Source organism: Barbus barbus (assembly GCF_936440315.1).
Source record: "Barbus barbus genome assembly, chromosome: 1".
Taxonomy (NCBI): domain Eukaryota; kingdom Metazoa; phylum Chordata; class Actinopteri; order Cypriniformes; family Cyprinidae; genus Barbus; species Barbus barbus.
The window spans coordinates 29793457-29810781 of NC_136729.1; the positions used below are offsets into that span (position 1 = coordinate 29793457).

A 17325-nucleotide genomic window follows, 5' to 3' on the forward strand; every position below is an offset into this window, starting at 1 on the left:
GAAATGACTTCTATCATTTGAAGTCAAATCACAAAGGCATTTTGATAAATACAGGTCAGAGATTTTAGGCCGATCTCATTTCATGTTTTGCATTATCCCAAACTAATTACAGCTCCGTTTCCACATAAAATAGGCCACTTATTCATCAAGAGACTTAAAACCCTGCTGTTTCATTTCAATATAGCAGTATTTAACAGTGGTATTCAAGTATAATTGAAGCCGTAACAGAAGAACTCCATTTATTCAGAAAGAAAAAAATATTTTAAAGGATGCAAATACAAAATGTCAAGATACTTTTACCAACTTAAAGACGGATTAAATAATACATGAAAAAACAAGCTTTAAACAGAATTAGATCCCTTTATATATACATATTTTTTTAAAAAGCAGTTACTTTTTGATATGCACAAATGAGGTAAAAACATTGTTTGACAAAATAGAGTACTGTATATATTCACCACACAAATAAACAGGTGGCCTTGGTTCAAAATTGCAGAGGAATTGGTTTCGTAAGATAAGGATTTCTGTGATTCAAAGACCGAGCCCATCATGCTTCATTCATGAATACTCACATCGCACTGGATCCTCTCCAATCCCCTTACAAGGATGACTCCAAGCGCCAATCCCGTTGGCCTCTTTTTAACTCTATGAAATAGCAAGCGTTACATATATTTCTTTGCTTTGACTTGAAAACCTTTTTTTTATACTCTTGTTGTTGCCTTTAGAAATATTGGCACTTTTTGAGATCCGTAATAAGAGTGACGACTTCTCCATCGAGTTTTCCAACTCCCATGATCCTTTGGTTCACAGCATGACAGGGAGCGATCAATTCACATTAGGATTAGCACTCTGATGTCTTTTAACACACTCCTACTTGCTCCACTCTCCTCAGCCAGTCTGTCATGCTCCACATACGGCATTCTCCGGAAAAAAAATTAAATAACCAAAATGATAAAAGGAGGGCAAAAAACATTGCCTTAAAATGCATAAAATACAAGGTTGGCGTGTGAGGCCTCACGGGGGGGGGGACTTTTAGTTATTCCATTTGCGCACACAGAAGCTTGCCTTGCTTTTCCTTAACCCCATGCAGCCTCACCACATGCGTTCACAAGCCCATTAGACATATTACATGGGAGGTGCTCAGGGTCTGAAACCGCTGGCCCGCCACTCCCTGAATGCACCTGGTGCCGAGGCCCATTTCTTTCACTGCAGTGCCGAATAATGTGATGGGATACAAGGGGTTATTTATAGTAGAACAGGAAATGACGATACAGTCGGGTAAGCTGGTTTGGTTAATAATACGATACTTTCGAAAGGAAACAAACTGTACTGTAAGCTCATTCCTGTGCTGAAAGCTCCTCCAGCAGAGCTCGATATCACGTTTGAGTTGATCGCATGGAACAACACACACATTCGTTCATTTGTCTTGATGGCTATCCTTTAATTTGGCAGACTCTGATTGCTACCGCTCAGCAAAGCGTGAGAGCCAAGAGAGTTTTCGATAGTTTTCAGCTACAGAAAACTTCCATCTCATGCCAGCCACTCAGCCTTGTCCCTCAGCCACATTTGTATTCCAGCAGTTCCTTCACTTCTTTTTGGCTAGAAAGAGAAGATACAATTTGTATTCCCAAGGAATGTCTCCTAAAATGACAAACAATAAGGCTGCTTTCTGTTTCTGCTGCTTTCCTCGCATCCAAGTGAATAGAATCTAAGTGGAGGGCTGAGCAAATAGAAAAAATCAACAGTATCCAAATATGAAGTTATGATTGATGAACACAAGTGGCCACCCTGACAGAACAAGGGGCGAACTGATTTCAGAATGCGGCCCATGAAGGAGGCGGACAAACCCCTTCCTAGTAGCATCTGGGTATGGCAGTTTATTTTTCTTCCTGTCTTTCTTTTATTTAAGAACATATAGACCATACAGACATATAGAACACGTCCAAAGTGCTCTGTCAGTGATGGTCACAAAAACAACAAATGGTTCCACTAAAATCATTGTCATCCGCAAGTCACTTTAATAAAGATGCCCATTCTGGGCTTAAAATCTGCCATTACCACAACTTGCTGTGTCCTGGATTAGCACTTCCCTTTTGTTGCTCATTGAGAGTCCCAAATGGCACCCGCCTCCATAGGCAGAGGGAGTGTCTCGCATGAAGTAATATATCCAGAGAAAGCCAAAGCATAGGAATTTTCAGCGTAAGAAAAATCCCTTTGGTTTTTAGTCTTTAGTGGTCTCCCCCCTCTCCTCGCACTGCAGGAACTCTTCCCGGCAGTTCCTTAGAGGTCGCTGCCCTCAGCCCGCTCGTAGAGGGCTTTCAGCTTCTCGAAGCGTGGCCCCCACTCTTTCAAACACTCTTGACCCGCCACCATTCCCTCTTCCAGCCCAGCGGAGCTGAAGGAACTCAGTGACCCAGCCAGCGAGCCGCCCCCCTCGGTGGAGAAGACCTGCAGCGAGTCGAAGGGTGCCGTCTCTGGGTGCTGGTCGGCATCACGGATAATTTCACACAGGTAGCGGGCCAGGTCCTGGCTGGAGAACGACAAGCTCTTGCGGGCCAGCTGGGCTGCTCGGCTGGGATTTGCAGTCTGGCCTTGAGCCGGAGAGCGGCAGGGGGGTACGTCCCTACGGATGGTGGTTGTTCCTGAGGAGATGGAGGAGGAGGTGGTGGTGGCCATGCCCGCTTTGGAGGGGGGGTCAGGCTGGCAAAAGTGTTGCTGTTGCTGCTGGGAGGGAGGGTGGTGGTGGTGGATGGCTCGCGACCGGCTGTACTGCATCGACTGGGCCGGGCTGGGCTGCAGGGACTTCTGGAGCTCTGCCATGTCATAGGCGTTCTGAAGGAGAGCGAGAGAGAGAGGGAAATTAAATGCATAAAGCACTGACAAATAACAAGATCATTAGCGTTACATAACGTGCCATTACGTTTAGGAACTGGTGTAATAACAACGTCTGCCACAAAAAATGCTACGACTAATAAGACCGAGCTCACTAACAAAATAAGCTGCTTGTCTGTACTTCTTCATCATGTAATTTATTATCCCCCAAACTGTTAATGACATTAATCCGGATTCAAGCTGCTAACGCCGCATTCTGATTAACACCTTTGTGTGCGTCTTCCTGCACCTGAGAGGAAGAATCCTGACAGACGCAGTGAAGAGCACAGCCCGGCATTACACACTCAGTCAACGCAACAAAACAAGACACCGGTCCCCTTCTCCCATTGAGCATCAACATTAATCCCATTCCACCGAGGATGATTCCTCTCGTTATTTAGTGGTGCAGCTCTCGGGGTAGGAAGAAAAACATATAATGCCCCTTGAGGAAAAAATAGACGAAGAGGAGGAGGAGGAGGAAGAGCGACAGAGAGGGAGGAGTGGGTGACACGGGTGTGGGCGTAATTGATTACATGATGAGGGAGATGTGTGAACCCTCATCAGATGGAGAGGATCAGAGCACCACTATGCATCTGATAATCATGTAACATGATTTTACGCATGGCAGATATGAGAATAAAAGATCCTGCAACATATCTACACCCACATACTTCAGATAGATCAGAGGAGCGGGCGGTTACATCAAACACCCCAAACCTCTTGTTAGGTGGGTTTCTGGAAATAAAAAGCCACATTTAGAAAAAAAAAAAAGAGTTGTCGCATTTTCTCTCGGCGCTCAGCGAAGTCACTTGTCATCAGCATCAGAGTGCATGACGGGGACGCATGACAACCTGTACAAGTTGTCATAGTAACTTTGAGCACTCGCTTGTCCTCCTGTGTCGGAAGCAGGCGTCGGATTCTCTGACCTGTGATCTAAAATCAATTTTGAAACAGAAGTCATGTGCTCACCTGATCCTCCTCCCCACCTCCCTCCTCGTCATAGTTGAGCACGTTCTCTCGAATGTCCTCCCATCCGTCATGGTGCGCAGACACGTGATATACGCCCTCCTTCAGCCCCTTATAGCTCCGCCAGCGCGTGTACAGGAAAATCCCCAATAGCAGCACTGCGGGGAAACAGAGAGTGGTTGAGAATTACCTTGATCGTTCTGATCAAGGATCACTTTAGCCTATTACAATCTGCAGGGAACGCTGACCCTGTTCCCAGATCAGGGTAAACTGCTTTTAGGTGAGCCGGCCTGTGAAAGCACATCGCCTGGAGCATCCCGCAGGTCATGCTTCCCTGGCACTAGGGTGGCTTGATGTCAGCATGATGACTTTGTAGACATGGCCTTGATTTGTCACAGACACATTATTTCAATGAGTGGTGAGGCTAGTGTCAAGTATAGCTCGCTGAATCAATCCTGCTTGGCACCACTCTGACCTTTAGAGTATATTATCTTGCTATCAAATGCCCAGTACACTTCAATCTGCCAACACTCTATTCTCTCTGTCTCTCTCTTTTCGATTCAGATCTCTTCTCCATTTACCTTCTTTTGTGTGCTTGCCTTTTGCGTTTCATCTCTTTCAATCTTCAGATCTTTTGAAATTTTCTCTTTCCTTTCCTTCTATTGCTTCCACTTCATTACCTCAGCAGGGATATTCTGCGTCTGTTGCAACGGGTTTTAAGGTTGACCTAGTAAATAATTCCAGTTTTAGACTTCCAAGACATGAGAACCTGACATGTGGCAAAGGGACCATAAAGAGGGAAAGCACGATGTCTGCGAGAAGGTCTTATAATAGCCGGGTCAGAGCTTGATAACTGCTTTTGGATTAATCTAAATTATTTGTGCACTTAACTGAAAGCATTGCAGCACAATTCCACACAATACCTCTTAAAACAGACTGAAAATCGCACTCTGGCACCCTACAATCTCAATCCTCGCCGGTAACCGCGCCACACACAACTACACATCAAATATCTGCTCTTTTTAAAGATTCGTCATCAGGCAGATGCTTGGAGTGAAAATATGTTTTTAGTTCACTTTTGTCCTTCGATCAATGCAATGAACTGAGTTCAAGATTTCAATTGTGAGGTTGGAGAGTCTTCATAAATGTACCCTAACTGTTTGGTGAAACGTCTCATTTGCAAACAGAAAAATAATTCCATTTGTGTTCTGATATATGGCATATGTTGTTGCATAGTTTTGTCAAGCTTTGTAGAAGATGATGACAAGATGTGCAGAAAGCCATACGGAGTGTGTCTATCCAACTGAGATCATTTGCGAACAAAATGCCTTCAGACAACTGTGGCATATGTATGATATACAGAACTTGTATAAAAACAACACGGAAAAATGTTTCACATTTACAATTTTAAGAGTCTTGCAAGACCATTATTAAACTGTCAAACTGTCCAGGCACTCTATGAAAAAAAGGCTGAAATTTATATAATTTTATCCCTTATTCATTGCCAAATGTGACTCATTTAATTGCTATTTCTGTCTAAAAATGGTCGTCTTCATTAGTATGCCTTAAAAATGACCTAAACGCCGCTTTGCTCCCTCTCACTCTATTTCTGTCTCTCCAACAGTGTAATTTTTCACAGTATTTTTTTTTTTATTCATCTTGTATGGTTGATATTGAGTGAGAGGCTTCTTCATCTGATTCCAGACAAGCCTTTTGTCTCCTCGCTGCCTGCTTCATCGATCACATGACCCTCCAATCTGACCCTTCAGACCCCTCTCAGGACACCCAAGACCAGCCCAGCATCCTAATCTCCACAGTAGAGATGATAAACACTGCAATACAGAAAGACATTCATGCGTCTCTTCTATTTCTGCTATGGAATGAACTCAATGTGAAACTCTGAAATTCTAAAGATAACAGACCTTTAGCCAGTGGAGAAATGTTTTTTTCGCATATAGAAAAGCCTGAATAGAGCTGTTTAAATATCTATCAAGGTTTCTGATAAACACTGGAACAGAACATGTTAAGGATGATGTCTCATGGTCATTACATTTATTGTGTTTCAAGGAAAACAATAAATCATTGCCTGGGCAAAGCATTCGGTTTTATTAAAAGAAACGCATTGTTCATCAATTTAATATATGTGATTATTAATTTAATAGCACTGACACTCTCCAAAAGCAGCCCTGAATTTATTTTACCATACAGAAAATCACAAAGGATGAGATGGAAGAAAAGATAAATCAGGAAACTAAAAATGAGTTACCCTTTGCTCTACAGACAAGATTTTGCGTTGTTCATCTCTCTGTACTCATTTGCATGGTCTCCTCTATATTTTAACCTTTCTTCACTTACTATCCATACCACAATTTGCGGGTAATTTATTAACTAATCACATAACTATCCAGTCACTCAAACCTCAGGAGTCTTGCCCAAGTGTAAATGCATCTGGTCGCTCAGACCACATATGAAAACTTTACTCCTACTTCTATTTTCTTATGTTTCTCTCTCTATAGCCTACACTTTGCAGCTATTTTTCTTACGTGATCGGATTACAAATTCTAACCACATTAGATCATCTGCATACAAGTAATTTGTAATACAAAGATTGTGCTACATATAATAATTATCCGCCAGTTTGACAAAGTAGGTTGTTAAGGTTCCATTACGTCAGTAAAATATAAAAACTGTCAGAGCTGTACGAAAGTAACAGTCTCACTATCTGGTTTCCTCATTTAATAATAAACAATATCCCATCAATTGTTTAGGTATTTATCCGGCACAATATAATGAAGTTGTAAATGCAATCCAGTTAAAGAATATCCAGATCGGGATCTGAAATATATGAAACCATGCAATGACCACTTAGTCACTTTTTCACACTAACATTCAACGTCTCTGGAAACACTCTCCATTTAAGGTCCCTGCAGACACTCTCCACCTTCAAATGCTCAAATCAATATGAGCATATGATATTGACATTTACTGCTATCATCACATGAACTAATCTACACACATACACCAGAGAAAGATGATAATAATAATAAAGGTTACATACCATCACATACTATTCCATTTCCCTCATCCATATCTACATCCATACACGCACAGAGTTTTGAAGCTCACCACTACTTGGCCTTCAATGCCCTGAAGCCTCAACAGAAAATCAAATGAAAAATCCAGAATGTTTGCACTGACTTGACTTGTGTCTGTCTGGATTTGCCTACATTATGGACCAGCTGTCCTCACAATGACAGAAAAACCTGAACACAACTACACGAATTGACAAGCCAAGAGTCTCCACGAAAAAACCTTAATAAAGGTACTAAATAATATCTTAATGAACATGTAAAATTAGTGCTTTAGTGGACTTTAAGAATTAATCTATATTTAAATTAGAATTTAGTGTTTGATAATTTCAGTCAATAGTTAAATATTAGGGGAAAAAAAGAACAATTTCCTAGACTACTGGTATCAGGGATACTCGCTTGCAGTCATAGAAAAAGATGCCATTAAACAAATATTAAAACATATTCAGTTTTTATGTTGTTTCTGCATTAATTTGAAGATTGAATGAGAAATTATTGCAATATAAAAGTATATTTAAAAACTTTAATGTTAGGTGGGATTAATCAATTAATTTCAGAAAAATGTGATTACTGTTTTTAATCGATTGACAGCACTAGTAGAAATCTTAGTACAGACAGAAAAGTAGAATATTTGCTCAACATAAAACAATACAAGCTGATGAAACGTTTTAATAGGAAACAAATGTTTTCTTCATTCTCTCTAGGCTTGGAAAAACAAGATGTTGCTCAACAGCATTTATATTTGTTTTATATATATATATAAGTTTGTTTAATTTAACTCAGAACCACAAATCTCTACACAGTGCGTCAAATCAAAGGGGAATGTGTTAGTTAAACTTAGATACTGGACTGTAACACCCCCCCCCAAAAAAAAGCTAAGTCAGAGCAATCAATTTATTGTGAGTAACTGATGTAATTCAGGTTAATAAATTGCACTCAGTATTTTAAGACATGGCACTTTCTTACATTAAACCATGACAGCTGTATTCATTAGGTACCTAATTATACAAATGGCTCACATTACGACTTTTCTTCAAACTGTGGTTAAAAAACTAATGAGATATAGCAATTATCCCTTTATATTCTGACAGTATATCTGTATATCTTTCAGATGCTTTACTAAATGAGTCTTGCATAAAGTACATGCCAGATTTGTGTGGCATGCATGTAATACTTCAGCACACTGTCTGTATGCATTTACTCAAAAATCATTCATTCAAAACTGACATATTGCAACATTTCAAAGAAATCACATGCTATTAAAAGCATTATTACTATGCATAACTTAAACTGGTTTTGGACACTCAAAATGACAACTGCAATGCAAATTATAGAAACTTTGTGGCAGCTTTAGCTGTCATTGTGACATTAAATGTTAAATGGTTAATGATTAGGAAAATAAGGATGTGGAAAATAAAAGTACACAATTTGACAGACTTGGTTTAGTTGAATGAGAAAAATGCAGAAGTCCTGAGATCTAAATGTAGGTATAAAAAGTCTTATGGGGCATATTTTTTAATCTCAAAGCAGATATCACCAAAATGCATGGAAAATGGAGATAGGGGTACTGACACTTTGCTGAGAGTGTCTTAACTGAAAGAAACTTTTCACACAGACATTAAAAAGGATCCCATGAGAGTCACAGAGAGAGAGAGAGAGATTGTCAAAGAGCACTATAAACCATAATCATTCAAGTCCATCTTTTGAAGTCATGATGGGTGGTTATTCCCGCAGGTGAGCATCTACACTGTGTGAATGTCAAATCTGCATATCTGCTCTGCTGTAGAAAGATACTTGACAATCCAGGTGTAATAGAGGACAAGTGATGCCTCTCCACAGTCAGTTCTCTGGACAGCATGCTGCACTGAATTATGATCATTACGGAGTCAGTATCCAGAGTTGAATTCTCTTGTGATTTGTAAATTAACAGGTACAAGCCATGTCAGTCACATAATCTCTTAGGGGCCATTTACACAACAAAACGGAAACCTTTTTATGTATTTTGACTGTTCATTTAGCTACATGACAATGGTGTTTTGGAAGCCTGAAAATGCAAACTTTTGAAAACGAGTTTCAAAGTGCAAGTTTGCGAAAATGATTCCATTATTGTCTCAGTGTAAACAAAATGGGTATTTTTGTGAAAACAGTGACATCACATTACGCGTTCGGGTCGAGTTTCTTTACAAAGTGACATCAACTACTGGCCTGGCATGCATAATACAGTGTTTTAAGTTGTTTTCACGGATCCCTGTGAATAGGGGTCGCTTGACAAAGTTGTTGTCTGTATATGATAAACACAAGGGTAAAATGTTTCCGTTTTTAGTACATCGTCATTGCGTAAACGTCCCCTTAGACACCACAATAGCAAAATAAAACCCTCAAAGGTAGCAAATACAAGAACAATCCAAGTCATTATACCACATTTCCCTATTATCTGCTCCTGGAGTTTAACGGATTGACCTTTTCCCTCATTGCTGTTTATGATATGTTAGTCAGCAGGGGGCTGATTTTCAGTGGGGAAGATTGAGGCCTGACTGGCTAGGTGGAAGCGCAGAGTTAGCACGGTGTGCTAAACCTATTAACCACCTTACAGGAAGAAAAAATGTCTTCTTAATGCTGTGCCGAAGCCTTTCATATGGCAGAGAGAACCATATTTCTCTGACTCGCAGCTCGTCGCCATTTGGAATTGTTCCAAACTGGCAGGACGGAATGCAGAAAAACAAAGAAGGGAAAAAAAATTAAACCTTACGGGCTACTTAAATTCAGTTCAGGACAGTCGGGACCATTGAAATTCTGCCCAAAACCCTAGTGCATTGATCTCAATTTCCAGCCCGGCTTGGGTAAACAGCACAATGTGTGCCTACAAATCAAGTAATTAACACTTTAAAAAGCAACTGGAGCTGAGAATGAGTAAGGTCATGTCAAATCTATAATGGAACGAAACTGTGAGAGGAGGAAAAAGATTGTTTGGTTCCCTTTGGCCTCGCCGAGCGCAGCCATGCAGGCAGATGAGGACGTCAGAATGAAGGGAGTTAATACGAGTTTCAGCAGTCATGATCATTGATTATGTAGACTGTGTTCTTTACCGCTGTCAGACAATGCTAGTAAAATGCAACACATGGGAACACGGTTGATAGAAACCTTGGCATATGTATGAAATATATACATATACCAAACTCTAACAGCTACTACAAAAAGCAGAAGTCTTATAAATAAATGCATACCAATAATCACAGGGCAAGAATATTAAAGTGCTAACCATCAAAATAAGTTTTGAAAATACATGAGGTTCAGCAGAGGAGGAAGAGCAGAGTTAATATTTATGCGACAGAAAAACTGGTCTGATCCAGTAATTGAAGCCTCCTAATGAAACAATCTTTTCACAGAAAACCAACAATCGGTGTTGACTGAGAGAGACATTATCATTAAATAAAATTAAGTAATTAACTGTCCTTTTGCACTTAAACTGTTCATTAAAACTGTAAAGTTCACCTGTAGTGGTGCTGATTAGCTCATTTTTAATGCAACTCCCATTCTTCAATGTAGCAACACCAATAAAGCACTGGTATTATGACAATAATTAGTATTATTAGTCACCGATATTAGGTATAGGCCCATAAAATAACATAGGTGAATCAATTAGACAGAAACAAAGGATTAATTTCATACCAGGTTGGTAACATTATGAAAGTAAGTGATTTTTTTTTAAGAGCACATGCTGAAGATAGATACCTAGAAGGGCCATAAAGCAGATGCATATGGCGAAGAGGGAGCTGAAACTGAGGCCCACGTCTTCTCTGTAGATGGCCAGCGTCACCTCACAGTGCTGGCCGCGGTAGCCCTCTGGACAGTGGCATGTGAATTTGGAGGGAGACTGTGCCACACAAGTGCCCCTGTGACATGGGAGGCTGGCACAGAGCGTGTACACGCAAAATTTACCAGTAGAGTTCGCCTTGACCATGTGACCTGGGGGACATCTGCGATTGAAGGAGACAAAGAGAGAAAATCATTAATCAAATGGTAATATATGATGTGCAAAAAAAAATAAAGTGAGTAACTGAAGACTGTCACGGTGCACACAACGGGGAGGAACGAGGCACACAAGACGAGGAGTAAACTCAAATCAAACAGTCTTTAATAAATCCAAATAAGGCAAGGACTGACACACACAGAAACACCGGGGAGTAATGAGTAGACCAGACCAAAACTAACTGAACAGACAGGACTATAAATACACAGCTGGACAATAATTAACTGATAATCACACTTAACAAGGACAGGAAACAAACCAAATAAGGAAACACGAGGGCGGGAGACAAGACACACGACACAAGGCTCACAATGACATCCATAAATTATTCAGGTTTGGAAGTTAGTTGTTGTATCTTTAATTAATGACGAAGTATACATATATACTTTCTCTGATGGTAGTATTTGAAAAACCTGTTTAGAAACTATTTAAAACTAAATATTATTTGGTGCTGCTAGTGGTGCAGAAATGGGGGGGGGGGGGGGGGGGACTAAAATTAAAAGTGGAGGAAAAATATTTAAATAAATACTATATTTAAAACTAAACAAAGCTATTAAAACTTTAACCAACATTAAAAAGAAAACAGTAAAAAATTATTTATTTTGTTCACAATTTTGTTTGGTGCTGCTAGTGGTGCAAAAATGAAAAGACACTGGTCGTGGTCAATAGTCAATGGAAAATTCCTTGGTACAACTAAAAAAATCCACACAATGTTTGTAAATGTAAAACTGCTCACAGTGATGTGGTACGTTTAAAACCCTGTGTGAATAAAATAAGCTTAAGATCACACGTTGAATTTTTCTTTGCCCAGGAGATCAGCATAGAAAGAGAGCACTGAAAGAATTCAAGATTTGTCTGAATATGTAACTAAAAATCTTGAGGTTCTCTCTAAAAATCTCGAGGGAAAACACACATGCACACAGTGCGGAAATCCAATGTGACCGCTTATAAAACTATCGGCAAGTCAGAGGGAATACCTGTAGACAAACAACAACATACAATCATAGACAATCAATACACAGCAGCTGCACAGCTCTCACAGCCAGAGAGGACAGTGAATAGGTCCGGGGTGAAGAGCAGCCCACATGTATCATACCTGCCTGTCTGCCTTTGACTGAGGCGCATTGACACACAACCCCAGAGCCAAAGTGCATAAGGCTTGGCTAAGTGGAGTGCCCTACGTGTGTCTTACATGGAGCAGATTAGAATGGATTTTCATTAAAACTAACCTTGTTTCTTTTTTTGGACAGGATAAAGATGTGTACATTTTTCATTCATAAATAAATAATATTCTCATTTAGTACTGCCCTTTAGAAGCTACAGAACACTTACATGTTTCCCATAAGACAATAAGTACAATTTGGGGAGTGAAAACTTTCAAAAAGCCCCCCCCTCCATATTTAATGCATTGTGTTTCCTTCTTGTACATCAGTGAATGTTTAAACCTTTGGTAACAGTTGCGTATGTATGAGTCCCTCAGATGTTGTCAGTGTGAAAAGATGGATGTCAAAATCATACAGTCACTGCTGGAAAGGGTTCAAATATGCCAAAGATGCAAGACCTGGATGACTTTTTCTGAACAACAGTTTAACTGTTCAGGACAAACATGGGACTCAAGAATAACCATCACAAAACAAACTTTTGAACAGGGTCCATTTTTATAAATCCATTGGTACAAAATAAAAAAATAACATGTATTTTATATGATCCCTATTATTTAGGTAAAATAATAAACATTCTGCAAGGTGTAAGTAAACTTTTAACCACAACTGTGTGTATTTGTGTACCTGCATTCATGGATTCTCCACAGGTCCACGCAGGTAAAGGGGGGACTACATTGGTTTTTCCGGCAGGAGTCAGAGGAACAGCCCAGAGACACACCTTGAGAACTGACCAACGACACCACCTCTCTGGCCTGACCATCCAGAGGAATAAACCGGCCATTGAGTCTCAGGTCCCGCATACAGCCTGTGCAAATAAGGAAAAACAAAACAAATGCCAACATGTTTCATGTTACAGTACAAATATAGCATAAAGTGTGAATCCTCCTCTTACACCTACACAACATACACTTGCTTCTTCACACGCATACATAGATAAACTGAGCTCAACATGATCCACTCATATTCTGAGCTTTTAAGACAAGTGCTTTTAGAGTCCATTTAATAAAGACACAAAGTGTGTGCCTCAGGCTAACCAGCGTGCCTGCGCGCAGGGAACTATTCCACCTCCTCTTCTCTTTCATGTCACATGTCATTGTCTCCCTTCCCTCCCGTAGTCAGTTTTTATATGCTAGCTGTACTTCCCCTCTACACTGAAGGTGCATTTGAGGCTATTATGAATTAATCGTTCCTATTAATTTTTCATTATTGCCAATACAATAGTGTGTAATCATGACAGATAGGGGAACTGCTGTATGAATTAGCTGATAAAGCTGTACAGATTCTTCTGCTTGATGTATGCATGTGCTGGCTAAGTCCTTTTTCTGACTGAAGTTAAATTGGATTAGCGGTAAAACGGCAGTCTACTTCACAGTGCTCTGATATAACTCAGTGATTGGATTTTTCTGGCCATGGAAGGCAGCATTTTTGTTAGCTCAAAATTTCATGCTACAGTGTCTATTGGAGTTGTCCACAGCTCACCATGCACACTTTGACATATCGACTCCATTTCATTTATTGCAACCAATTCATCTATTGCGAGAAGTTCTGGACAGACTGCTAATCAACTCTGAGACGAGTTAACAATCAGGGAGCTGTATTTGGTGCTGCTTTGAAAGTACAACTTGGTGTAGTGTGGTATGTTTTTCACACCATGATGCTTATTAGCCAGTTCCATCATTTGCGCCAGGTTTGTTTTCTCGTAACGCAAGAGAACAAGGTAAAACAGAAATTAGACTATGTATTTGGATCTAGAATAGCATGTCTTAACCTTTTTTTCAGCAATGTGTTTCTTTAAACTCATTCTTCATTTAGAATTAGCAGTAATGTTAGTAAAGAGGCTAAACACAATTGCTCAAGAAGGTGAAGACAGTCTCATCAAGCAGTTTCTTCTCACTTTAATGAGACACCTGAGCTTGTTTGCCGTTAGCAAGTTATAACAGGTCTGGAGGCAATTGTGCATCTGTTGTTGTCTTGTTTTGAAGAAAACAGACGAAAAAGAGATCATTTGTGATTCATTATTTTACTTTTCTCACAGCCCTGATGTTTTTATTGTATATTTCTCTTTTGAATTGCAGTGTATAGTACAACATGGATTGGAAATACGATTTCCAGAGATTTGCATCATGTGTCATTGGAGAGTTGAGCTTCAGGAGCACACCTGTACCTTACCTTGGAAGCTCTTGTTGTGTCCCGAGGGGAATGAGTTGCCCAGCATCACCACAGCAGGATCAATAACAATCTCCCGACTGCGACCCGGCGATCCCGTGACCTCTCGCCGTCCTCCCCCGCCGTCCAGACGCAAGGTCAACTCATTGTCATGCCGATCTAAGTGAATGTCATGCCACTCTCCATTGTCTAAATGATAAGAGGGCATTGTCAAGTTGAAGTCCCCATCACCGAGGTTGTAGAAGACACTTAACAGACCCTGATAGATCTGAGAAAGTGGGACAGAAAAAAAAGAGAGAGAGAATGGTTTCAGTTAATAAGCTTATGTAGAATTTTGTAAATTATCTGAGGAATCTGTTGAAAATAGTGCCGGAGACAAAGAACAATTGTGAAATTATGAAAATAGTGGTATTGATGTAGAGAGAGAGGCTCAGTATGGGATGAAACAGACCCAACAGGGACTTGAGACATCAGACTAGGGCAGGATCTTATAAAACGACAGAGCACTAACAGAATTAAACATATAAGCCCTTTAATTGGAGACAGTGGGAGCAGGGAATTCAATATGGTGTCAGTGAGGTTTGCCACTATATTCGTATGTTGCCTCACTCACTCTCTAGTGGTCAACTGTAAGATTTTCTTTTACTCTCTCTTTCCCTTTGTGAGCTCTTCTTAAACCGATTGCTTCATATAAATCAAATGTTTCTAAGGAATGCTTTATTATTTATGAGGGTTTGTAGGATAAAAGGTGTGTAATATCAAAGTACTATATAAAAAACCTGAAGTGTCATGCTTTGAATCATCCAATATCCAACAAGTGCTTCAATGGCTTATTTTTTAACAGACTAATAACAAAAATGCAACTGGGGTTTTACTTTACAAGCACGTGGGTACTAGCCATAGCGCCATGCCTGGAGAAAAAAAAAGCCAGGTTTGACAATGAAGTGTGTATTTATTTGTGAGACAGCGAGCGGCTGGCCGATCTCCTGAAGAAAGCCCCAACCTTCATTTTAATTTCAGAGTCTTTCTGCTTGTGTCCCAGAGAGCATAATTTGCCAGCCTCCATTTTGGATCCTGGCTTTGTGGTGATTTAAAAAGCAGGACTAATCAATGATGCAAAAGGCAGTGAGGCTCTCTCACATTTCAACAACAACTGTAAACAGTTTATATAAATAAACATCTTTGACCTCTGTGAACTTGGCACCTTCCTCCTCTCCCACAACCTACTCAGTTTCACCTGCGTTATACAGCTCATGAGAATAATCTCAAACCGGATTGTTCGAGTATTTCAAGGCTTTGCTATGCTGGGTAGGTATTAAAACCTGAAGGCGAACTAATTAACAAGAACATTAACTTTAATCTCTCCATGGAAAATATTTGGTCTTTTTCCTCATGCCCTAAGATTTACCCCATAAATGCTCACTCTCTTCCCTAGTTGGTGTGAAACGTGTCTCCATGCTGCTCATCCCCACCCAATGATCCAGAAATCAATGTCATCATCTGGAGCAGCAGGTGAAGCCATCTGCCTAGTTGCATGTTTAAGAATTAAAAAGCATTTAATCATGGATCATTGGATCTTAAGTGCATAGCGCTCATATGCCTGGGTTCCCCAACCACCTTTTCATATTTTGTTACGTGTAAAAAGTATTATGAGACATTATAAATCAGTGTCATGACAAAATCTTGTGAATCATTAAATAAACCCTAAATAAACTATTTTTGGTGATATACGCTGTAAAGGGATGAGACATCAGGTATTGAATCAGGACTGAAGTGTTTTCGTTGAGGAGGAAAGTGAGGGAATATATACGATTGGCTAAAAGTTGTGTATGTTTGACAGCCTACATCCTTCACAGATGGACGCTGCTGTGATTTAGGTAAAACCGCCTAAATACTCACTACATATCAAATGATCTGTAATGATAGACAATGCAATAGTGCAACTTTTGTCAATTACCCACTACATGCATGAATTGGTGGGCGGGGCTAAACCGGCAGTGATGTAGAAGCAGGTGATGATCTTCTTCTGTGGAGGCGATGTTTAGCCACACTATTACATCATAGACTTGTACATTCCACAAGCTGTTGTTTTGGCAGTCTGGCTTCAATATAATGTTTTTAGACTAAAAAGAAACTTCTGAAACTTACAGGACGTTTTTATAGAACAACGACCTCTTATATGTCATAAGATGAAGATAATTTTGATTTCTCAGTTCATGACCCCTTTAAAAAAATACCACTAAACTACTAAAAATCAAGATATTTCTTATATCACCCCCTCGACAATTTTTTTTTTTTTTTTCCACTGAAGATCTAGGGTATCCACAGTCTTGTATACATGAGGTAACCTTATTTTAAAAGTGCTATTTCTATACCTGGAAAAGCCATGTAAATTAACACAAATTAAACAATAAAATTCTAATGGCATTTTTTTTTACAACAAATAGGCCTATACATTTTCCATATTTTATCAGGTAGAATTCGTAAGTAAAATATAAATATTTAAAAATCCTTATTTATTGTTATCCAGTAAATCATGAACAAAAGTCATGTAAATCAATTAGTTAGAGTGGTAGTCTTGAGGAGCATTCATAACTCCTGGAATGATTCAATTGAATTATTTTAGTTGGAGTCAAAAAGATTGAGAACCACAGGTTTAGAGGTCTATATTTTGTTTTTCCATGCTTATTCTCAAAAAGGTGATAGTCTCAAATAATGTATACAAATGTTTTCTGTGAGCTGTCATCAAAACTTGAATAAAAAATAAAAAAAAACACAGACTACATTGATATTCTGCTCCCGCTAATGGACCTGTGGCTAAGTCTCTTGAGAAGAAATTAGATTATCAAACTATCATTTCCTCCTCATCCGCTGATGATAAGAACACCTTGCTGAAAATGTCTCAGTGAGATGATGCATCATAATCAGACACAACAGGCAATGCTAAATGGGTATTGGCACATCACATCAATTAGCATTATTGCTAAGGTAATTGAGAGGAGCACAGCAGGAGATTAAGTTTTAATCTTTTGAACATGGC

General features: G+C 39.6%; 1 protein-coding gene across 1 annotated transcript in view; it reads right to left on the bottom strand.

The window, feature by feature from the left end:
* Positions 1 to 2280: 2280 nt before the first annotated feature.
* The window catches only part of LOC306876406 (neural-cadherin-like), a gene marked incomplete at both ends in the record, with an annotated part of 304042 nt that continues 288997 nt past the window's right edge, over positions 2281 to 17325 (bottom strand). Inside the window, 5 exons of the mRNA XM_079427539.1 lie at positions 2281 to 2832; positions 3841 to 3995; positions 10659 to 10903; positions 12744 to 12924; positions 14289 to 14553. Coding sequence (XP_079283665.1) covers positions 2281 to 2832; positions 3841 to 3995; positions 10659 to 10903; positions 12744 to 12924; positions 14289 to 14553 — 1398 coding nt within the window. The remainder of the gene's footprint in view (positions 2833 to 3840; positions 3996 to 10658; positions 10904 to 12743; positions 12925 to 14288; positions 14554 to 17325) is intronic.